This window comes from Bos grunniens, chromosome 22, assembly GCF_055505025.1.
Source record: "Bos grunniens cultivar Pamir isolate PY7600 chromosome 22, Bosgru_T2T1.0, whole genome shotgun sequence".
Taxonomy (NCBI): Eukaryota; Metazoa; Chordata; class Mammalia; order Artiodactyla; family Bovidae; genus Bos; species Bos grunniens.
Window position 1 is genome coordinate 43,739,353 of NC_141186.1, and position 25,555 is coordinate 43,764,907.

A 25,555-nucleotide genomic window follows, 5' to 3' on the forward strand; every position below is an offset into this window, starting at 1 on the left:
ACCACAACAAACAAATGGAGATCTTCATTTTTCCTCTCACTTTTCAATTTAGACCCCTGACTTAATTAAAATCAATGTGAAAAATACTCTGTACTCACTTTGGCATTCTATGAACTGATGAATAAAAGTGCAGTCCCCGCCACTCTTTGAAAGCAAGTGCTCTAATAAAGAAAGAAACACCTTTAAGGATATAGTCTTTGTTGCTGTTTTTGAAAACCAACAGCAAAGGTAGGAAAATCAAAACGTTTGTACTAACATGGGTAACTGAATAAAGTTAATCAAGGTTTACTATATCTAATAGCAGACATATTTTGAAGTTAACTGAGTGAAAACTGTAATTATGTAATCTTAATTTGTACCCCAAATGGTTAGCTTTTAAAGGTGCAGTTTCTATCCAAATAGTTCAAGAACACCATTGTCATATATTGCTTTAAAAAGCTTCTCCCACTTTTAAAATGCATCTTTTTTCCATGTGAGCTTAATAAATACCATTAATTTAAAATTTTTGTATTTCTTATTGAATTGGTTTTCAGATGACTGTTCCCTAACAGTCCCTATTCAAAGTTATTCATCTTAGTTAAGAGGCAAAAAAGTAAATATTTTAAGAATGCCATAACATAACGCCTTACAATTGTAAAGAAACTGATACAATATTTTAATCTTTACACTTTCGTTTCACAAGTAGTCTTTCCTCCAGTCACTTAATTTATACTTCATATACTATCAAATGACTTCACTGTTTACCTCTGCCTAAATGATTAAAATCAATGCCTGTACATTTTAAAATAAGGGTCTTGGTAAATGATTTTGCTCAGATTAAATACATTTTTCTCCCAAATATGTAAAGAGAATCAAAACCATAGTCTAAGAAAAGTTTCAGCCCTTTTCCTACAGTAAACTTTTAATTACTTTGATTCAAAGAGCCGACTTCTGAATCTGGATAACATCCTTCAAGTACATATTTATATCTTTCACAACTACCAAACAGACATTGGAAGTTCAAGAGTTAAAAATACATTCCAACATGATGAGTATCTTGAAGGTGTAAAAGCACAAAAACCTGTTAAAGACAATGAGTCAGACTGATGGTAAAAGCTTCTTTTCTCTTCTCCACCTGGCCTCACATCATCTCAACTTTGCTTCAAAGGCATCTCCTACTCTGATCACTGGATAACCTCTTCTGACATCTATACCGACAGCTTTCTTTTATCATCATTCATCATTAAATCTCTCATTATCCTTTACTAGCTACATGGTGTGCAAACATATATTTTTCTATTTGTTGTTGCTGTTCAGTCACCAAGTCAGACCAGCTCTCTTATATATATATTTTTATATATACACATATATATTTATATATATACATACACACAGTCATATAGTTTATATAATTGTATAGCTGCATAGTTAAATTATTAATATAGAGAGATACAATATAGCCTCAAGAAGAAAAAATAAGCCTAACTGCAACAAAAATTAAAAATAAAAAAAAAAAAAATCTAAAGTGAAATTTAAAAAGTACTTTCTATGTAAGCTACAACATTTTCAAAATTCAAACTATACAATATCACTGTTAAATATGAAAACTCAGTAAAACTAAATTTTAGCCTAACTAAAGGACTGTATAAAACATATTTGAAACCGAGTTTCAAACTAGCATCACAAGACTTCAGATGAAATTTATTAATGCAGGACAATCCACCATCACACACCAAGCCAAAAATCAAACTTTTTACCTACTCTGATCTTACTATATAATTCTACATTAAAATATCTACTATACTAGTTTAGATAAAATGCAAGATTAATATAAAAGATAAATATACATGTGAATTTCACAAAGGTTATTTCCTAAGACACGCGAGAGCAAAGTCTTTCAGGTAGTGCCTGTAAATGATTTGGATCACGACACTTTTAGTATTTCATTACTTGAAATCAAGCCCTAGGGAATTCACTTTGCCAAGGCTATAAAAGATGTCACTGATCATCTAAACCAGGAGTCACGAATCAGATACTGAAGTGTGGGGGCAGGAGGAGTGGTGATGGTGTCCTGTGATATTAAAGAGGGTTGTAGGAATGCAAAGAAAAAGTAGACACAGAAACATAATAAGAATCATGAGACAAAATGTGTTTTATTTATACATGGGTTACCTAAGTATTTAAATTTTTTAGACTTGTGTTGTCCAATACAGTAGCCATTAGCCACATGTGACTACTGAGCCCTTAAAAAAAGTTGCTAGTTTGAATTGAGATGTGTTGTCAGAGAAAATTAAATATCTATAGGCCTCAAAAACTTACTAAGGAATAAAGAACATGAAATACTCATTTGTAATCATTTAATATTGACTACATATTTAAATAATATTCTAGATACAGTGGGCTAAAGTAAACATATCATTAAATATATTATTAAAAATTTAGCTATTCCTTATTGTATTTTTAATGTGACTACCATAAAATTTTAAATCATGTATGTGGCACTCAGGATAGTTCTATTAGACAGCACTTTTCTAAACACCATCTAAGATATATTCAAAATACGCTTACTAGGTAACATTTTAAAAATTATAGTACAAAGTTGTGCTTATAGCAGCTACTTCAGATTTAAGTAATCTTAAAAATGAGTTTACTGGAGAAGTATTATTAATCTTAACTTCTCCAGACATTTTTGAAATATTCTCTTATAACTAAACTTGGTTCTTCCTCTACTGCTTAAAGAGTAATTTTAGTTACAATTATATCTAATAGCACATTATAACTACAGACTTTGACAATATTTGAATACTTGATAATTAGTCTCTTAGTATATCATAAATGATTCAGAAGAGACCCATCTTATCCATAATCTACTCTGTAACTAAATATGAAGCTTCTGTGCTTATCCAGGTATCTACTACTCAGTTTCTTTAAAGATATTCTATTAGTCACTCACACACTACTCAATTTAGCACTAACATCTGCAAGGGAAAAATAATCATAGCCAGGAGTACCCTAAGGTATCCAAAATATTAATATCTTATTCAGTTTTAAATCAAGGAGTTGTCTACAGCTTTTCTCATTTAAATAAACTAGAATTGGCAAAAAATTGTAAGCCATAATTCTACAACTCTAAATAGCACAATGATGGTTCAGTGTACATAAAAAGATTGTTAACTAAAGAAATAGACTGCTCCCAGCTTGAATTAACACTAGCTTTATCAACAAATACACGTTCAAGTCAAAAGGGTGATGGATTTGAATGAGAAGTGTATATGCCAGAAAGAGTAAAAAGAGCAAAATAACAACAGAAAATATAAATCCATTTAAGAATGAGAAGCTTTTAGAAGATGAAGATAAAGTCTTTTTACATATGTTTACTAAATATACTTTAATAATAATGGTGCAATGAATATAAACTACACCTTTAAAAAGTCTCAAATTGAAACTCAAACTGAAATTTTATAGTGTCAATGTTATTTCACAAAGCATATATAAAATAGTCAAATAACGACTGATGAAACTTTTTTTTAAATTTAGGGTTTCAATTTTTATTATACATGGAATATTAGCTCTTAATCTTGCACCTCACATATACATGGTTACCTGAGACTATTATTCCACTTCCTGATTAAAAACAAACCAACCAAACCAAAACAAACCAAAAAAGCACCTCCAAACTTTATCAGAGTTTAGATGCAGCCCAAGAATTATAAAGATATCCCCTGATACATGGAAAAACTATTTAGTATGAAGTTTCGGGTATTGACCTCGGCATCTTCTATATATAAAAACTGAGTTGAGAGGCACATATATTTGTAAACACAAAAATAATCTTATTCATTTTGTACTCTAAGCATCTAACGCAGGATCTGGCATATAGCTTGTGCTCAGTTAATGTTGGATGAATGGGGAGGGGAGGACAAATCTTCATGATTGAAGGAATATAGAAACCATTGAGTAGAAAACCCATGTTGCAGTAGGAAAACCAACAGTGGTTATACATTTGTGGCAAGAGATAACCCAAGCTATCCAGAAAGAAGGATAAGATATCAAGAACAAAAAATAATTTTTCAGACGGCATACATGACTGACTCCCTTTTCTCTGATTGATGAAACAGACAAAGAGAGCAGTTTCGATGACACATCCAAAGACTCACTGGACTTTTTTTTTTTCTATTTTTGTTTCTTTTTTGGACTTTTAAGTAAACTCTTGGCCAGGAAGGGGGCAGGGCACAGATATTAAAAAACAGGGGCCAATTATCCCCAGAAAGCAGTACTTGATGGAAAAAAATGGTGGTATCATCTTTGAAAATATAGTAGAAGGCAGGGGAAGCTATACTAGGTTATATAAACCAACACTAAAGTTGAACATTATTAAAATCTTACTATTTCAATAACTGAAATTTCTATATAACAAGGGACATCTAACCACAGCTCACAGAATTAAGAACTAGAAAATAAAAGGAAGCTTGACTTTTAAAAGATGGGATTTAATAGTCTATGAACAGCATGCTTTTCACTCCAAACACTTAAAATCTAAAATCCCTGACCTCTCTATCCTGCTTAAATAGTAAAAAGGATATCATGAAAGAAAAATATTTAAGTTTTTTACACTACCTTTTTCTGTGCTCCCATTTATTTTAGGTAAGAAGTCATCAACTTGTATCCCTAGGATTAAGACAGTGTATCATTGCCTGATCAAAGAAAGTATTACTTTAAAACTGGTCTCAAGTGTAACCATGGCATTTTGTATTCCTACTGACATTAAGACTGACTGAACAGTTTAAATTTATTTTTACAAGAAGGGTTCAACTTGCCATTTTCTATCATCTTAGAGAAAAAGCTAAAACTGCTTAGTAACCTTTCGATGAAACTCAAAAGAAAAAGGATTCTGCTGTTCATGTGTTTTTCTTATTTAAATATCTCTAAGCAGACCATCTCAGATGTATAAATTTCATTCATTTTTTAAAGACTACACAATGGTGCCCACTGGTGGCAATCAAGCGTATTTTTAAAGGAAATTTTCTGAAAGAGGGTAGATACTTTACACCTAATATGTAAAACATCCCTCTTAAAGAAAGCCAAGTACACAATGTGAGATAGTAAACAAAAATTTAATGATAAAAATTCAGCTTTAAGTAAGAAATTTGGTGACACCTACCTAAGCTGCTGCATTCTTTAAGAGTTTTCTCTTGAAGATGTTCTAACCGTACTGTAAATAAAAGTCCAAGAAAAAGATATTTCACAGATAAAAAGAAAGAAAAAATTAAATCAGATCAATTTCTGGATTAGCTAACTTACCTTGTAAAGCTGTTAGCCTTTCATTGGTAAAGTCATTATCAGCTTGCAAAGCTTCTATTTTTGCCTGGAGCTCCTGTTCTTTTTCTTCCATTTCATCTATCTTATGTTGTAATTCTTTTTTCTCAGCTTGTCCCTTCTGTTGGATTTCTTCTTGTTTTCCCTCTGCTATCTGTTGAAAATGAAAAAGAAAATCCAGCTATTTAATAAAATCTGACCTCGTTTTAAGATGTCTAAAGCAGGACTCCTTTTATTCATGTAAATGATGTCAAAAGTGATATGCACTGTGTCATTCCTCTGTATCAACTTAGAAAAACTTGTAGCAAGCAAGCAAACACGATACATACATAGATTATAAGAGTCAAAATGAAAACCACATTTTTCAAGAGGGAAATATGGTTTTCCTTGAAATTACTATTGTTTCAATTAGTTTTTAAGTTCTACGATATAGCTTATTCTGAAATTTTAAACAAAATTACTTTTAGCTAAAGGAATCAAGCTCTTTTTAAAATGACCTCTTTTTAACAAGTCTAATATTTAAAGCTATATAGGTTAACCATTCACACGAATGGGAGTTATGTTCTGGTCTTGTGTTAACAAATGGGTTATCTTCTGGCCACTCAATCTATGGTGTGAATTACATAAAGACGGGTCTTCACAAACTCAGTTCTAACATTTTATAGGACCAACATGGCATTATATGTGATCTGGTCTGTCCTTATCCTAAATATCCTATAGCTACAGGGAGCTGCAGTCCACGCATAGGCTATGGCCTCCTGGAAGGAATCACGTGAAGGTTCTCTCTGGGTTTGCTCCAGCACTAACTTAGCTGGGCCCTGAATTTGGGACACCTTAAAGAAAAGCAGGTCCTATGGCACCCCACTCCAGTACTCTTGCCTGGAAAATCCCATGGACGGAGGAGCCTGGTAGGCTGTAGTCCATGGGGTCGCTGAGGGTCAGACACGACTGAGCGACTTCACTTTCACTTTTCACTTTGATGCATTGGAGAAGAAAATGGCAACCTGCTCCAGTGTTCTTGCCTGGAGAATCCCAGGGATGGGGGAGCCTGGTGGGCTGCCGTCTATGGGGTCTCACAGAGTCGGACACGACTGAAGCAGCAGCAGTTTTCCAAAAGTCTGAGTATCTTGGGTTTTGCTGATTCTTATCTACTTACTGTTATATATTTTTAAATGCCTATTATGAACTACTCATTATTTACTTTCATCCAAAGGAAATATGTCAGCTTTTACAAACTTTTAATTATCACTGGTAATGGGATGTGGGTTAAATGGCAACTGATTTATACTATAAATTGAAACCATTACCAAATTTTCCATCAACAACTATTCAGCAATATCTAAATTCTTAAGCTATTCAGCATGTTAGGGATGATAAATTTATATATTTCCAATTTGAGAAATACATACCTTTAATTTATCAGATAAATCTTTAATCTCATTAACTGCTCCATTATATTTATTGGCTAATTCTCTTAATTCTTCCTGAGTCCGTTCATTCATTTCTTTCAGATGGGTACATTCATCTTCAGTATTACTAAGACTTCGCTGTAATTCAAGTTTACAGATAACGGATTTAGAATAAATGCACATTCTAAATTCAATTTATACAAACTATAATTCTATGGACTGTTCTAAATCAGAATCTACTCTTGACTTTATATAAGGTTCAGTTAAATAACAAAAGAATTTCAATCTACTTCAGGTACATGCTAAAACAGAAAATACAAAGAACCTGGGAAAACGAAACGTGGAAGGAGAGGCTGATCCTTCATGTAATCACACTTTTTAAAGGTCACGGGGTATGAGTTTTGGCCTTGAAAATATTTTAAGCCTATCACTTCTTAAAAGCACATTTAATAATGTGCACACAATCAACAAAATTAGAGGACAATTAGCATTCTTCTTTCTTTACACATCATATTAATGATATGACAGTGAATCATTCACTTTGAGACTGGGCTTCCCTGGTGGCTCAGACGGTAAAGTATCTGCCTGTGATGCCAGAGACCCAGGTTTGATCCTGGGGTTGGGAAGATCCCCTGGAGAAGCAAACAGTAACCCCATCTAGGCACAATTTTCCTCTCTGGAGGATGGGGAAGCTAAGAGTAGTGCTGGAGCTCTCTGCCTTAAGACCGACTATCCTCAATCAGAAGAAAAACAAAATTATATGAAAGGAGATCAATTCCCTGGCACATATCATGGTCCATTGTGTGGAGGCTGAAATCTAACCAAAGTGTAAATAGTAAAATTCCCTGGTTAGGCTTTTATTTCCTTAATCACTGACTAGGGACCATAAACACCAGAACTCATGTGGCTAAGCTAAGAACTCCTAAAATGAAAACAGCATACTGCTCCTTCCCACCAGACAGGACAGAAAAAACTTCCTAGCTATATACTAATACCCAGGTTTGAAATGTCTTGAAATGCTAGCACTTTTAAGCTAAAATTGTAAAACCATAGTCTTGGTTAGTGTCTGTTAAGCTGAAATACCTCAACTTCCGAAAGTTTTCTAACCACATCAATTTTCTCCTGAAGAACCCGCCTCAGGGACTCTTTGGCTGTAGTCTCATAGTTGTGTTTATCCTCTTGTAACGCTATAAGTTCCTTCCGTAAACTATCTTCTGTTTGATTCTAGGATTAAAAAATATTTATAGTTATTTTTTTAAAGTATTTACCATTTGAAAAAAATAACACATTGTGATGTTCTCTGAGTTCTATATTAAGGTTCCTCCAAACAGAAATTATGTCAACTCTGTATTAACTGAAGCTGTATATAAAAGTTACATTAGTAAATTATGCTCTCACAAGCATATTAACTCATACTTTCAACAGAAAAAAGTCAAAGTAAACTGAAAATTTCTCCCAAGTATACAAAATGAATGAACTATTCTATTAATACTTGCCATATTCTCTGAAAGCCACAATATTTACACTTATGGGCAAAAATAATCTCTTAACCTTTAAAGGGTGTCAAGCATTTTAACACAATAACTAAACCAAAAGGAATAAGAGTACCCTGAGGAAAAAGCTAATTCCAAGTCTAAGGGAAGAAATGTACAAGATGAATCTGGACTACCTTGTCTGATATGATAGCAGGAAGCTATTATCCAAGTCTGGTAGGGTGCTACCAGAAGAACTCAGGTGTCAACCTAAAGAAGGTCCCTGAAGAAGGTCTCCCAAAGATGGGAGAACTGGGAATCAATAAGAAAAACGAAACAGGTTTAACCCATGATATATATTTAAATCTCATTTGGAGGAAAAAAATACTTCATTGGTCATTCTTTGGCAGATGAAAAGGAGCCAAAACATTATTTTGAAATCCAGTAAATAAAGGGAGAAAATCACTCATCCTTCCCTTCCTAAAGAAAATGTTCTTTAGGAAAATAAAATGGTTTATGAGGGTAAGTTTCTCTTTACAGAAGTAATGCACCTAGTAAATGAAGGAAAAAGAGAATTACAGTATTACCATTTTTACAAAATAAAAGAATGAATATAGGAAAGGATAATCAAAGATCACTAATATGTCACTACCACTCTAGTATTCTGGCCTGGAGAATTCCATGGACTGTATAAATTTATGGTGTAGAGGAGGAGCAAGAAGGTTTAAGTATCATTCCAGATTGAGGGAAATTGTACAGGGTGAAAGACCCAGTTTCTCCAACAAATATCAACTATGATGGAAAAAAGAATTATATATGGGTATTCACTGCTGCTGCTGCTGCTAAGTCGCTTCAGTCATGTCCGACTCTGTGCGACCCCATAGATGGCAGCCCACCAGGCTCCCCCGTCCCTGGGATTCTCCAGGCAGGAACACTGGAGTGGGTTGCCATTTCCTTCTTCAATGCATCAAAGTGAAAAGTGAAAGTGAAGTCGCTCAGTCATGTACAACTCTTAGCGACCCCAGGAGCCCACCAGGCTCCTCCGACCATGGGATTTTCCAGGCAAGAGTACTGGAGTGGGGTGCCATTGCCTTCTCCACTATATACAATTTTTTCTACTTACATGTATGTGTGAAATTCCATGTAGTGGTAACAGATTTTAAAAATGATAAAAATGTATAGATGTTTTTGAATGTATTCAAAGTAACAGTCAAAGAAATGAAGCTACGTAAAAACCAATGCATTTTTTTCTTTAGGTACTTGAGAAAGATACTTACTTTGGAGCATGCTTGCAATTGGTTTCCCATAACCTCTAACCGTGATAAGAGTCTATCTTCATCTATTAAAGCCTGTTAAAGAAAAATGAAATATAAATAAAATCCCAGAGTAGTTAAAAAATAACATATATCAAAAGGTTGCTACTGACAAAAAAAGACCTAAAAATCACAAAGTTGACCAACATTCAGTTTAAAATGATAAATTTTCAATATTTGTTCATTAAGAAATAACTATGCCTTTGTCTGCTACATAATTTTAGTTTCAGTTTAATAACCATCTAAGGGATATTGAGCTGTGCTTAAATGCTTTATGAGTATAAAGGCAACTGGAATACCTGCCAACTGGTATCTGAAGCCTCTTGGGTAATGGCTAGCAGCCTCTGAAGCGTGGCTAACTTCTGTTCCAACATCTGTTCCCGATGTAAGGCCTCCTAATATTATAAATCACAAAAGAAATTCTAATAACCTCAGCATGATTCCTTTGACAATTATTACCACATTCTGAAAACATTCTTGTTTCACATCCTACAGTGTATCTTGCTTTCAAACCTGATAAATCTACTTAGTATAATATATTTAGCCCACATCATTTTAACCCAGATGGTGCAGTGTTAAAGACTCCACCTGCCAAGGCAGAAACTGCAAGAGACACGGGTTCAATCCCTGGGTCAGGAAGATCCTCTGGAGAAGGAAATGGCAACCCACTCCAGTATCCTTGCCTGGAAAATCCCATGGTTAGAGAAGCCTGGCAGGCTAGAGTCCATGGAGTTTCAAAGAATAGGACACAATTGAGTGCGCACAGGTGCACGCACACACACACACACACACTCACACACAGATCATTTTAGCCTATTTGTTGAGAGGTACTGTAAGTAGTGCTGTTAGGGGTGCTCTCGCTGCAACTTCCTCTATAACAGGAAATAGGTCATCTGTTTTTGTTTCTTTAACTGTCATTCACAAGAATGAGTTTAAAAGAACAAAATCTAGAATAGAAAAATCCAACAAATGATACAAGTCTGCATTATATATATATACATATATATATATATATATATATACACACACACACACACACATACATACACACACAAACGTAAGTACGAGGCCAAGTGTTAATTCAATGTAATTGGGAGTCAATGAGTTAAATAACTATTTGGCAGCTCCAAAGGAATATTGTTCCAGAGAAAGACATTGGCAAGCAAAGCCTTATCTCTAGGTCACTTGTTAACATTTGATAGCTGTTAAGAAGGTCTCCTTTACTGCAAGCCAAGGTGAAAATGCTCACACAGCATTCAGTTGTGGTTCTGGCAAAACTTTAAATTTCACTTTCTTCTATTCCTGTCATTATCCAAAGAAGAAGATTTACTACCCTAAGACCTCTGAGCTACATCAACTGAGAAGTGTATACTTCAAACATAGCACTTGAGGTTTAAAGCATGCATTTATTGCTCTCCATATCCTTGATAAATAATGATTAGGGAAAATCTGGCCTAATCAGAGTTAGAGGAACTGCTTTTTAATATAACTCTGAAAGTATAGATTACGGACTCTAATAAAAGTCATACCACCTCAGAACCCACATTAAAATACAGCTTACACTTAAAAGTGACTAGGTGCTAAGTTTATTTTAAGCTTCTAAAACATCCTAATATCCAGGAAATTGCACTAATGACACAAAAAGTTTTACTTAAAAACAAAACCAAAAACCCAGCAAACAACCACTACTTCCACTAGATGGTGTAATTTAACCTTTTTTACTCAATTCCATTTAGAGTTTCATAACTCCATGAACCACATCCTAACAGATACCTAACACTTCCAGGAATGGTTGATTAGTTCTGAGACACGAAATGTATCTATTTCAGTTTTTATTCAAAAGGTTTACAACTCACATTAGGACTTCAGCAATTCCAAGAGATGTTTACAGAAAAGACAAGCCAGTATAATTTTCTCTCAAAGAATCAGAAAAAGAACAGTGAACGATTATGCCACTATGAACATTCAAAGAACTGACAAAAAGGTAGAAATGAGAGAGCTAGAATGAGAGCGTTAGAGTCACAGTTGACAATGAATAGTAACTGTAGTACATAGCCCTGGGAATCATTTTACCCATAGAAGCCCCATATTTCTCATATGAAAAATGAAGGTTAGAATAGATTAATCTCAAAGTTTCTCCTACCTCAAGACATAGAGAATGAACTTGTGGACACTGAGGGAAGGAGAGGGTGGTGTGAATTAAGAGAGCAGCACTGAAATATATACATTATCATGTAAAAACAGAGAGCTAGTGGTAAGCTGCTAGGGCCCAGTCTGGTGCTCTGTGACAACCTAGAGGACAGGATTCAGTGGGTGGGTGGCTGACTGGGGTCGGGAGGGAAGCTCAAGAGAGAAGAGTGTATGTATACGTATGGCTGATTCAAGTTGTTGTACAGCAGAAACCAATACAATACTGTAAAGCAATTATCCTCCAAATAAAAATAAAATAACAAAAGAGGTGAGAAAGTGAAAAAAAAAAAAATGTCTTCTACCTCAAAAAATAAGAGAGAGCTAGGTCAATTAAGGGAGAAGGCAATGGCACCCCACTCCAGTACTCTTGCCTGGAAAATCCCATGGACAGAGGAGCCTGGTAGGCTGCAGTCCACGGGGTCGCTAATAGTCGAACACGACCGAACGACTTCACTTTCACTTTTCACTTTCATGCATTGGAGAAGGAAATGGCAACCCACTCCAGTGTTCTTGCCTGGAGAATCCCAGGGACGAGGGAGCCTGCTGGGCTGCCTTCTATGGGGTCGCATAGAGTCGGACACGACTGAAGCGATTTAGCAGCAGCAGCAGCAGGTCAATTAATGTGACTTCCTGCTGAATGGTAAACAACTACCAACATGTATAGCATACGTTCTACATGACAGACATTGTTCTAAGCGCTTGACATGTTTTTTTTTTTCCTTTTGGCCACACCACTTGGCTTAGAGGATCTTAGTTCCCCAACTAGGGATCAAACTCGGGCCCTTAGCAGTGAAAGCACTGAGTTCTAACCACTGGACTCCGAGGGAGTTCCCTGTTTTAATTCATTTATTCTTTACAATTTTGTGATGTAAGTGCTACTATACATATATCATGGATGAAGAAAGTGAGGCACACAAGAGTTAAACAACTTTTCCAACAGGTCCAAAGTTAAAGCCACAGATCAAATCCAGGGAATTCTGGATAGAGTCTATGTTCTCTAACCTGAAAGTGTGTGAAACCACTTTTCAAATCAGGGGGAAGACAAGATCTGGTTAATACACTGATAATTTTCACATATGTGTTCATTTTTAACTGCAGTAGGACTGCTCTTAGTGATTGATCTATAGAAGAATGGAGGGACCCAGGGTCACTGGTTTGGTCTTATCATTTTAAACAAAAGGCAACTGAAGACGTACATATATAAAATGAATCACCCAAGGTCACAGAACTAATTTAGTATGCATCAAGATACAAACCTCAATCTCTAAACTCCTGATCCGGAGTTTTCCTTAATCATGCTCCCTATGATATGCTCTTCAGATATTAAGAGCATATATAGATATGCTCTATAGATATATATCTATATATATACATATGGTTCTATAGATATAAAACCATAATTCAGTCGAAATCTATCAAAATCAGAAAGAAAGAAAAAAAAGAAAGAACAATCACTTATATTTTTTCTCGAGATTTCTATGTTCTTTAACTACAAGAGCCCATTCTACAATAGTATCTGTCCTGTCAAGAAATCTTTCTACAGCCTGAGCAGCACAGAACAGTATTTATGGGCAGAGACTCTGAGGTCTGACTTGTCTTTGTTCAAGTCCCAGCTCATTCACATACTAGGTATGTGATACTGTGCAAATTATTTAAACTTCCTGTCCCTCAGTAAGTCCATCTATAAAAATGGGAATAAAATATGTATTTTATAGGATTTTTGTAAAGATTAAGTGAATTAATATAGGTAAAGTGCTTGACTAGAGTCTGGGATATAGTAAGTGTTATATATTTACTATTAATAGTTAATATTTTGTGTGCTGAGTCGCTCAGCATGTCCAACTCTTTGCAACCCCATGGACTGCAGCCCGCCAGGCTCCTCTGTCCATGGGGATTCTCCAGACAAGAGTACTAGAGTGGGTTGCCATGTCCTCCTCCAGGGGATGTTTTCAACCCAGTGATCAAACCCAGGTCTCCTGCACTGCAGGCGGATTCTTTACCATCTGAGCCACCAGGGAAACCCAGTTAATATTTTAATGGTTCATATTATTTGCTATTATAGCTATAAATAGCACCCAAAATCTCTCCAGGTTTAATTTTATATAAAACTCACATTTGGATAAAGAAACACGGTGGAATTTCTTCATATTTGAAGGAAAAAAACTTCTCTTGTATAGAACCTTATCTTCTCCAGACTTAACAATTCTGACTTTTTAAATCCTATTTTTTTTTATAAAAACTATTTTTAATTCCTTTTTTTACTTTGAAAATGTATTTCCTTTGTATTTGTATGTAGCCAATATTTCTATAGCCCATATTTATCAACTAGCAAAATCAAATCTAAGTTCTGCTTTTAAAGACAAAGAAATCTCAAGATTTACTTTACCTGAAGATACTGAGAAAGCTGGAATAGTTCCTGAGAGTACATACTTGGAGTGTTAGCAGCAACCTAGAAACAAAAGGACATACCATCAACAGTCACACAAAATATTTGCAGAAGATACTAAAGCCAAACCAAGTCCTTGAAATGCCTATTTACTGAAACGTGCAAAATAAGTAATTTTTTCAAATTCTATTTTTCTAATTGATTTCCTTTAGTTTTCAAAATATTTCTGCTCTGTGTCTAGAACCTATAGATGGTATTGTATTATAGTGATCAGTTTGAGATTTACAACCAGGATGGTACGACAAGTGCTATCCATGAAAACATTCTTGATAAACCAAATCACAAACTTATAGCACAAAGGCAATATAGCCTTTTCCTTACCCAGAAATAATACCTGCTAAATCAACAGATCTACAGTCTTTCCTTTAAAATACACTGTTAAATAGTTCTTCAATATGTTAACAAGTCACAATTCATTTAGAAGTAGCCATCTTCAAAATGATATTTGTATGTGGGGGCTGTGGGGGAGGAAGCAGGACACGAAATACAATAGTTTGTCCAATGGCCAGAGGCAATGAAAAATGGTTTACCTTTTTTTTTCCCTTTTAATGATAGGTAGGTTTTAAGAAGAAAAAGATGGGAAATAATGGTGTTCAAACATTATAAGTCATAGCAGAAATGCTTAGAATGCAAGAGTATGGGAAGAAATAACTATAAAGGGTTTCTCCTGGGTGTGAAATACAGAACCATAGCATTATTAAAAAAAAGAGAAAGGCACTAACAGGTTGCTGTAACATTTTCAATACTGTCCTAGCCTTGTATATTAACTTATTAGTAATGTTAACAACATCATTCCTTATTAAGCTCAGAAAGTCTATTTTTAAAATTAATATTCTAAATAGAAGACAAGAGGTGACATTATTATTTTTTTAAAGTTAGTCCTGAATAAGCTGCTGCTGCTGCTGCTAAGTCGCTTCAGTCGTGTCCGACTCTGTGCGACCCCATAGATGGCAGCCCACCAGGGTCCGCCGTCCCTGGGATTCTCCAGGCAAGAACACTGGAGTGGGTTGCCATTTCCCTCTCCAATGCATGAAAGTGAAAAGTGAAAGTGAAGTCGCACAGTCATGTCTGACCCTTAGCATGGACTGCAGCCTACCAGGCTCCTCCGTCCATGGGATTTTCCAGGCAAGAGTATTGGAATGGGGTGCCACTGTCCTCTCCCCTGAATAAGCAGGGCCACTATTTACTTCTAAAATGATTCTTGGTATTGCTGAAGTTGATGATTAACCACGCTTACTTCTAAAAAAGGAATCTAACAGATAACTTCAGTTTCAGGTAGGCTTTCATTCTTTATCCAAATGGAAAGGAAAATAAAAAGGAAAATATTTCTCCCAATAGCTCTGCTTTAATGCCAAAAGATACAAATGACTTTTTTTTTTTTTTTGCTATCGAGCAAGAATACCTACTGTTTAATACACTGTTATTTCTAAACAAAAGAAAAAAATTTTTTCTAATAATTAATTAATGCAAAGTTTCTGTCCAAGTCAAGTAAATTGATCTTCAAGGACAATAAAAGAGCAATTTATGTAAGCCTGTACTTCTGTTTTATTTCCATGTGTAAGTATATTTTGAGTAAATTATCTAAACACAAAGCTTTAACAAATATTTCTAGGCAGAAACATATTTCAGAATAAAAAGTAGTAACTAACACTTCCTCCCTATAGCTAAGAGTCAGCCACTAATTGAGATAACAAAGGCTTTTTCCTTAAAAAACATCCATCGTACATTCTCTAGTTACTGAAGATCAGACTAGAATAACTATACAGCCAAATGCACTCTTACATTTTGTTACAAAAGAGAATTAAATTTCTAGGTAAAGCATATTTAAAACAAACAAAAACATTTTCAAAAGCAATACAGCTGAATCAGTTTGGAAAAAAATAATCATTAGCAACTTACTTTGTCAACAGGACTTGGTAATGGAGCATGGATGACACTGAAAAGTAAAATTTAGAATTTTTATCTAACTTTCTGACAACAGAGGAAAAGAGTATGACAGTATGAGCATATTTTAAACCCTGAAGTTGTTACACTTTCTTTCATTTAATTAAAAGAATGCATTATTTGTTACCCTTCATAAACATACATTATTGTTGGAAAATAAGGTAATAAATACACAAACCTTTTACACAGTAATATATTTCTAAACACAAATTCAAAATCCAAAATACATTAAATGCCCTTGCTGGATCTACTATTAATGAGGTCTATGGTGAATTCCTTGGTTATAGGAACTAAACAGAAAAGAAGCACTCCTTAAACTATCCATTTAAAATTTTGTAACATGTAAATTAAGTTCTTTTAAAATTAAGTAGTCCTACACAGAAAGTCTTAAAAAGCAAAGCTCTACAGTAAAGAAGGTTAGAATCTGGAAATATGTTCTAGTGGAGTACAACTTTAGCAATCAAAACATAAGTACTATTCTTCTCTACCCAGCTACCTCACACACTTACAAGTTTATATGTAGTTACGAGGCTAAACTCAGTATATCACTTTGAAATTAAACATTAAACACACTATCACTTGGTACTAACACCCTTTTTGGCCTTGTAGAGTATAAAAGAGGCAGTGTTGTGGAGAAGTTAAACATGGGGCTCAAAAGCCATACTGACTGGGTTCAAATTTTGGCTCTACTTAGCCAGGTGTACAATCTTGAGCAAGTTATCTAACCATTATAGGTGTCAGCTTCCTCATCCATAAAATGGAGATTATCATAAAATTAACCACATAGGATTACTGTTGAGTATTTTAATGTGCTGCTGCTGCTGCTGCTAAGTCGCTTCAGTCGTGTCCGACTGTGCGACCCCATAGATGGCAGCCCACCAGGCTCCCCCGTTTAATGTGCTAATATAAATAAAAAGTTAAAATAGTACCTTGTTTTAACAGTACCTTATAATAAGACATAGTAGCACTTGATCAGTACTACCACTCCCTTGAGAACAGAGCAGCTATGGAAGCCAGGGTTCCTGCTTAAAATGCCCTGTAAGATACTGTAATGTGAGTGTGAGTGTGTGTGTGTAGAGGTGGGGATGAGGGGGTGGGGGGGATGGGAGCAGATGGAGCACAAATCAAGGCTGCCACTCATGCCCCCTACCAGTTGTTCCTCACTCCATATCCAAGAGGCCAATCGAGTCACAGTCAGCTTGATGGTTGATTAGGTAAAGTTTTTAGATTCAGCTGGTTCATCGGGTAAGTTCCTGATGAACTGATCTTGCAGGACTTAAAAATAGGAATGGAAATTCTGATTTCACTGTAGTAACTACAAACCCCTAAGAAAAATTTCAATTCAATTAGTCACAAGGACACTAAGATGCTGAATAAAATGGAATATTAAGTACTATCACCCACCTCCCTTCTGAGCCCCCATAGTATGCAATACAGACTCCCACCAAGACCATATTAATCCCCTGCTCTGCTTCTCTGATTTTACATGTGTTCTCAGACACTCTGAACAATTCACCCCTGCACCTCTAGAAACCATATGTGGTGCCTACTGAAGGTTTAAAAAGGTATATACTATTTTAGTTTTTCTTCTCTGCCCCATAAAAATGGAACAGATGTTTTAAATGTTAGTTTCTTTTTCTTGATTTTATACAAATAATAAATATTGACTATAGAAAACACGTAAAGTAAAGCATGAGGAAATAAATAAAAATTACCTAATGTCAAAGCAAAAATAACACCCAGTTGTGGACGTGACAGATGATAGAAGCAAGGTCCAATGTTGTAAAGAGCAATTTGAATGGGAACCTGGAATGTTAGGTCTATGAAACAAGGCAAACTGGAAGTGGTCAAACAGGAGATGGCAAGAGTAAATACTGACATTCTAGGAATCGGTGAACTAAAATGGACTGGAATGGGTGAATTTAACTCAGATGACCATTATATCTACTACTGTGGGCAAGAAGCCCTTAGAAGAAATGGAGTAGCCATCATAGTCAACAAAAGAGTCCAAAATGCAGTACTTGGATGCAATCTCAAAAACGACAGAATGATCTCTGTTCGTTTCCTAGGCAAACCATTCAATATCACGGTAATCCAAGTCTATGCCCCGACCAGAAATGCTGAAGAAGCTGAAGTTGAATGGTTCTATGAATACCTACAAGACCTTCTAGAACTAACACCCAAAAAAGATGTCCTTTTCATTATAGGGGACTGGAACGCAAAAGTAGGAAGTCAAGAAACCCCTGGAGTAACAGCAAATTTGGCCTTGGTCTACAGAATGAAGCAGGGCAAAGGCTAATAGAGTTCTGCCAAGAGAACACACTGCTCATAGCAAACACCCTCTTGCAACAACACAAGAGAAGACTCTACACATGGACATCACCAGATGGCCAACACCGAAATCAGACTGATTATATTCTTTGCAGCCAAAGATGGAGAAACTCTATACAGTCAGCAAAAACAAGACCAGGAGCGGACTGTGGCTCAGATCATGAACTCCGTATTGCCAAATTCAGATTTATATTGAAGAAAATAGGGAAAACCACTAGAGCATTCAGGTATGACCTAAATCAAATCCTTTACGATTATACAGTGGAAGTGAGAAATAGATTTTAAGGGTGTAGATCCGATAGACACAGTGCTTGATGAACTATGGACAGAGGTTCGTGACATTGTACAGGAGACAGGGATCAAGACCATCCCCAAGAAAAAGAAATGCAAAAAAGCAAAATGGCTGTCTGAGGAGGCCTTACAAATAGCTGTGAAAAGAAGAAAGTGAAAAGCAAGGAAAAAGGAAAGATATACCCATTTGAATGCAGAGTTCCAAAGAATTACAAGGAGAGATAAGAAAGCCCTCCTCAGTGATCAGTGCAAAGAAGTTGAGGATGGAAATGGGAAACAGAATGGGAAAGACTAGAGATCTCTTCAGGAAAATTAGAGATACCAAGGGAACATTTCATGCAAAGATGGGCTCGATAAAGGACAGAAATGGTATGGATCTAACAGAAGCATTAGATATTAAGAAGAGGTGGCAAGAATACAAAGAAGAACTATACAAAAAAGACCTTCATGACCCAGATAATCATGACGGTGTGATCACTCACCTAGAGCCAGACATAGTGGAATGGGAAGTCAAGTCGGCCTTAGGAAACATCACTATGAACTAAGCTAATGGAGGTGATGGAATTCCAGCTGAGCTATTTCAAATCCTAAAAGATGATGCTGTGAAAGTGCTGCACTCAATATGCCAGCAAATTTGGAAAACTCAGCAGTGGCCACAGGACTAGAACAGATCAGTTTTCATTCCAATCTCAAAGAAAGGCAAGGAATGCTCAAACTACCTCACAATTGCACTCATCTCACACGCTAGTAAATTAATGCTCAAAATTCTCCAAGTCAGGCTTCAGCAATACATGGACCGTGAACTTCTAGATGTTCAAGCTGACTTTAGAAAAGGCAGAGGAATCAGAGATCAAATTGCCAACATCTGCTGGATCACTGAAAAAGCAACAGAGTTCCAGAAAAACATCTTCTTTGGCTTTATTGACTATGCCAAAGCCTTTGACTCTGTTGATCACAACAAACTATGGAAATTCTTCAAGAGATGGGAATACCAGACCACCTGACCTGCCTCTTGAGAAACCTGCATGCAGGTCAGGAAGCAACAGTTAGAACTGGACATGGAACAACAGACTAGTTCGAAATAGGAAAAGGAGTACGTCAAGGCTGTATATTGTCACCCTGCTTATTTAACTTATACACAGAGTACATCATGGGAAATGGTGGGCTGGATGAAGCACAAGCTGGAATCAAGATTGCCAGAAGAAATATCAATAACCTCAGATATGCAGATGACACCACCCTTATGGCAGAAAGTGAAGAAGAACTAAAGAGCCTCTTGATGAAAGTGAAAGAAAAGAGTGAAAAAGTTGGCTTAAAACTCAACATTCAGAAAACTAAGATCATGGTAGCCAGTCCCATCACTTCATGGCAAATAGATGGGGAAACAGTGGCTGACTTTATTTTTGGGGGCTCCAAAATCACTGCAGATGGTGACTGCAGCCATGAAATTAAAAGACACTTATGACCAACCTAGATAATAGTTATGACCCACCTAGACAGCATATTAAAAAGCAGAGACATTACTTTGCCAACAAAGATCCATCTAGTCAAGGCTATGATTTTTCCAGTAGTCATATATGGATGTGAGATTTGGACTATAAAGAAAGCTGAGCACCGAAGAATTGATGCTTTTGAACTGTGGTGTTGGAGAAGACTCTTGAGAGTTCCTTGGACTGCAAGGAGATCCAACCAGTCCATCCTAAAGGAGATCAGTCCTGAGTGTTGTATGGAACGACTGATGTTGAAGCTGAAACTCTAATACTTTGGCCACCTGATGTAAAGAGCTGGCTCATTGGAAAAGACCCTGATGCTGGGAAAGATTAAGGGCAGGAGGAGAAGGGGATGACAGAGGATGAGATGGTTGGATGGTTGCTGCTAAGTCGCTTCAGTCATGTCTGACCCTGTGCGACCCCATAGACGGCAGCCCACCAGGCTCCCCTGTCCCTGGGATTCTCCAGGCAAGAACACTGGAGTGGGTTGCCATTTCCTTCTCCAGTGCATGAAAGTGAAAAGTGAAAATGAAGTCGCTCAGTCATGTCTGACTCAGCAACCTCATGGACTGCAGCCTACCAGGCTCCTCCGTCCATGGGATATTTCAGGCAAGAGTGCTGGAGTGGGGTGCCGTTACCTTCTCCTTCACCTTTTCCTCACTGACTGAACTGACATGAGTTTGGGTAGACTCCAGGAGTTGATGATGGACAGGGAGGCCTGGCGTGCTGCAATTCATGGGGTCGCAAGGAGTCAGACATGACTGAGTGACTGAACTGAACTGAACCCAATGCCAGCACCCAGATATAGCTGTTTTGGATACGTATCCTTTTCTCTGTAGATATGCACATACAAGGAAATGAACTTAATAAAGTCTAAATAGATGCATATGGTATTAATGGAAGTTTTTTTTTTTAATACAGTTTTCTTAGTGACCCAATAAGAATATTTTCTGTTCTCATGAAAATCTCTTTAATCAACAGAAGTCTAAAAATCTAGCAAAACATTCCACAAGATATATTTTGTACTTGACAAAAACTATTGTGGACTTAGGTGTATTTTGTTTGAATTATGCAAAGAGTTGATATGCAACAAGGAATTGTAGAAAAGAAAAACTATTATTTAGTGTCAAAGTGGTGGTATTATAGGCAATTTCTCTCATTTTTATTATTGGAAAACTATTTGTAAAATATAATACAATCAAAGAAGAAAAAAGAATCAGCTTTTTGAAAATAGTATACCCACTGAAAAACCTGAAAAAAAATTATATGATATCTACATAATGTATCTTAAACTCCAAACAATCTGGCATACTTAAAAGCATCTTGATTGCTAAAAAAATACTAGATTACAATAATAGAAACACTATTCATCGTGTGCTCATTCTGAACCAGGTATTACACCAAATGCTTTAAGTGTACAATCTTGCTTAATCCTCCTTAGAAAATTTCTGTTCAATAGGTACCATTATTAACTTCCTTTTTCAAATGAGAAAAGGGAGGCCTGATCAAGTCACAGAATAGGTGGAGTTGGGCTTTGAACCAGACTGTTTATTTTTAAAGACCATTCTGACCTTCCTGCAACTCTAGAGAATTAATTGTCTGTTCAAAAATTCATCTTCTTCAGAAAGTCAGCCAGATTATGTACAATGAAACTGGCAGTAAAATTTTAAATGATGCTAACATTTAACCACATAAGAAAAACCAAACAAAGAGAAAGCAACAGGAACAAAGATGAAAAGCACTGGGGAAACAAGAAGGACAGGAACACAATTTACCAGTACAGACTTTGAAAAAATTCACATGCCCTACTGGATGGAACCTGAGAACAGAGATGACCCTTGAAGAAGCTGCTCAAAGCTTCTGAATCCATGAAAGAAAAATCTCGTTAAATACAAACATCAAAGTCTTTAAGAAGCCATTCATTATTAGTCAATTAACAGTTACTCTTATTTTTAAAACCTTAACTCTTGACTAAGTCATATTAAAAACTAAGTCACATTAATGTTCCCAAAGTTAATTATATTTTAATAATTAAACTATAATTTAGAATAGGAAGCAGATTAATGTTTTAAATTTAAAATGTTTTAAAATTTGTTTTCTTCAGATATCCTAAAAGGTTAAAAACAAAAAAAATGGTAGTCTCTAACTGAAGCATAATATACTAGAATCCTAATGAAAGCACCATCACAGTAACAAGAGGACTTCTCTTTGTTTCCTTTCTCCTTCTCTCTCTCCTACTCAGCACTCTACTGTACCTTCTCATCACTGTTGCTCTCAACCTCCCACCCTTAGATATTCATTTCTGCTTTTATAGGACAGAAAATACTTTGTTGGGGATAGAAATAAGCCTGTAGCATATTCAAGGCTTCCCTCTCAAAATTAAAAAATCCTTAAGTCTAAAGACTATTTTAAGTCCCTCTAACACTTAATAATAATCGTGAAAAGTACAAGATCAAAATGTATATATGTTTATCTTTTAACATCTGTATTTTATGAGCAAAATTCCCCTCTCAAGTTGTCTTCCTCTAAGTGACCTTTCCACTGCTTCAATTAAAAAAAGGAAAAAAAAAAACTACAGAATTGGAAAATCCCTCCAAAAACTCCCACCAATATAGACTACTGTGTCAACATCCTCAAAGTCCTGTAAGATTATGATACTGGCATTAACTTCACAGGCAACCATAGTTTAAGAAGTCATATGACATGCAGATTAAAAGGAATACAATTATCATTCATTAATAACTGGCATACTCCAAATAATCTAAAGAACTAATTTTTCATCAAAATATACATTGCAAAGTTAATTCTGGAAACAAAATAACTGTGCTTTCTTATATATTATTTACTAGAATTATAACTAATGTGAAACTGTATTAAACAGAAGTATATTATATTCCAAAAGCACTACATCAATTTTCTAACATTATTAGAATAATTCTGAAGTATTAACTGTATAATATCATCTGGAATATTATTAACCAATGTAATTAATACAGAAACTTCATAGCATTAAATTATACTCACTCTGAGCGGAGCCGGGCTTCCATACCATCGGGTAGAAAAAGTTTTATTGTGGAAACAATACACCCATGGGTAACTGGTTAAAACAAACAAATAACACGGATAAAATAATTGGTTAAACATAAATCTCTGTACCTCTCATATTAAACACATATTTTATTCTTAAATATAATAACTTCTGGGAAAGAAAATAATTTTGTTGGTTTAACAGCAATATTCATTCCCTTGGAGAAACTCATTCGTATCCATATTGAATCACAACAAAAAAGGCAGAATCACATACAATTGTCTTGAAAGTGTCCTAACCTCCAATGCTATAGCAATAATCAATAAAGTCATCTGAGTATATGGAAATATATAAATGAGTGTGGGGGGGTTGTACTTTCTCCCCTATATGCCAGTATAAAAACCTAAGTACAACTATTCCCCTAGTTTAAATTTTAGCCAGTCTTTACCCCTAAATCTCCTGTGCCCAACCTATAACTCCTATCCATATCTCACAAAACTCTAAAAATCTGTATAATAACAGCTTGGACTTCTACAACTCTCTGCTATTTAGTATCAGAGCTGTTAGTGAGAACTCCAGTCTGAAGTTACCAGCTCAGTATTTAAAATTATGGTTTTATTTTCTTGGTGGTTCTTCTTCCACCTCCAAACATCTTTATGTAACATTATACCAGTCACTCAGTGGACAGTTGCTTTGCTTCTTCCTTCCTCCTTCTGAAGATTTCAAGAGATAAAACCTCTTAAAAGCAGTACTTGTACAGAATATCTCTTTATTTTACAGAAAAAATTATTTCCATAGTTTAAAAGTTGATTTTAAAAAAATTCTCTATTCAGATACTATGTTCTTCAGGGTTCGAAGAGTTTTTGTATTTAGTTTAATAAACTCTAATTAAATGCTAATAGAAGGATTAAAAAAAAAAAGCTAATGGAGGGAGGGACTTCCTTAGTAGTCCAGTGGCTTAGACTCTGTGTTCTTAATGTAGGGCAGCTTGGATTTGATCCCTGGTCAGGTAACTAGATCCCACACGCTGCAACTAAGATCCCACACAGCCAAATAAATACTTAAAAATATTTTAAAAAAACAAACAAAAGCTAATGGAGGGTGATGAAGATATACTACATCATGATTAGATTTGACCAACTGATGCAAAGAAATGACTTCTTAGAAAAGACCCTAATGCTGGGAAGGTTGAAGGCAGGAGAAGGGGACGACAGAGGATGAGATGGTTGGATGGCATCACCGACTCTATGGATATGAGTTTGAGCAAGCTCTGGGAGTTGGTGATGGACAGGGAGGCCTGATGTGCTGCAGTCCATGGAGTCGCAAAAAGTCAGACATGACTATGTGACTGAAAGCAACTGAATTGATTAGAGGAGTGGTGGACATGTGATTGTATATATTTGTCAAACTCAGTGAACTATACGTGTAAAATTGGTATTGTAAGTAAATTACATCTCAGGAAAACCGACTTTAGAGAGCTAACGCATTATGAGGGCAACCTGTTAAGTGATCAGGTTCATGAATTGTGAAGATAGCATTATTAACACTAAGTAATATGACTATGCTATTATCTGGAAATGCACACACAGTAAGCTTCAGAAATTTAGCATGGTTTATTCAATACTAATTTTAATAACTAATTTATTATATGTAAAGTGCTAGCTAGCACAGATTTGAGAATCATCTATGGTATAGAGCATCCTTCTAAACTCTCTGCCTAACATATAGCAATTACCGCTGCGAACTACTGACCTTCATTTCAGGCCCACCCTCTCATTTTGCTATTGGTACCATGTGCGTATGTGTTAATCACTTAATCATGTCCGACCCTTTGTGACCCCATGGACTGTGGCCCACCAGCCTCCTCTGTCCATGGAATTCTCCAGGCAAGAATACTGGAGTGGATTGCTATTTCCTTCTCCTGGGGATCTTCCTGACCCAGGGATTGAACCCAGGTCTCCAGGATTGCACTGAGTGACTTCACTTTCTTTGTTCACAGTGTTGGACTTCCCTGGTGGCTCAGACGGTAAAGCATCTGTCTACAATGTGAGAGACCTGGCTTTGATCCCTGGGTTGGGAAGATTCCCTGGAGAAGGAAATGGCAACCCACTCCAGTACTCTTGCCTTGAAAATCCCATGGACGGAGGAACTTGGTACAGGCTACTATCCATGGGGTCACAAAGAGTTGGGCACGACTTCATTTTCACTTTCTTTTTTTCCTCCAGCATTGCAGGCAGATTCTTTACCATCTGAGCTATAGGGAAGTCCCTTCTATTGATACCCTAGGTAAGCTTTACAAAACCAAGCTACCTGCATCTCCAAATTTCTTACTTTTCATAACACCAT

At 35.9% G+C, this 25,555-nt stretch overlaps 1 protein-coding gene across 50 annotated transcripts in view; it reads right to left on the reverse strand.

The window, feature by feature from the left end:
• SLMAP (sarcolemma associated protein) overlaps positions 1 to 25,555 on the reverse strand; it is a 152,225-nt gene that overhangs the window by 43,327 nt on the left and 83,343 nt on the right. For 13 of the 50 annotated variants that reach the window (XR_015151487.1, XR_015151486.1, XR_015151485.1 and 10 more), the window contains 11 exons: positions 23,206 to 23,278; positions 16,025 to 16,061; positions 14,066 to 14,128; positions 9,789 to 9,884; positions 9,454 to 9,525; positions 7,788 to 7,928; positions 6,705 to 6,842; positions 5,281 to 5,449; positions 5,141 to 5,191; positions 4,597 to 4,647; positions 99 to 161 (listed from right to left, as the gene is read on the reverse strand). Coding sequence is in view for 47 of the 50 variants with exons in the window: in XM_086367309.1 (XP_086223435.1) it covers positions 99 to 161; positions 4,597 to 4,647; positions 5,141 to 5,191; positions 5,281 to 5,449; positions 6,705 to 6,842; positions 7,788 to 7,928; positions 9,454 to 9,525; positions 9,789 to 9,884; positions 14,066 to 14,128; positions 16,025 to 16,061; positions 23,206 to 23,278 (954 nt within the window). In the remaining 3 variants the exon portion in view is untranslated. The remainder of the gene's footprint in view (positions 1 to 98; positions 162 to 4,596; positions 4,648 to 5,140; positions 5,192 to 5,280; positions 5,450 to 6,704; positions 6,843 to 7,787; positions 7,929 to 9,453; positions 9,526 to 9,788; positions 9,885 to 14,065; positions 14,129 to 16,024; positions 16,062 to 23,205; positions 23,279 to 25,555) is intronic. The other 37 variants (XM_086367319.1, XM_086367321.1, XM_086367294.1 and 34 more) reach the window with 7 other exon arrangements.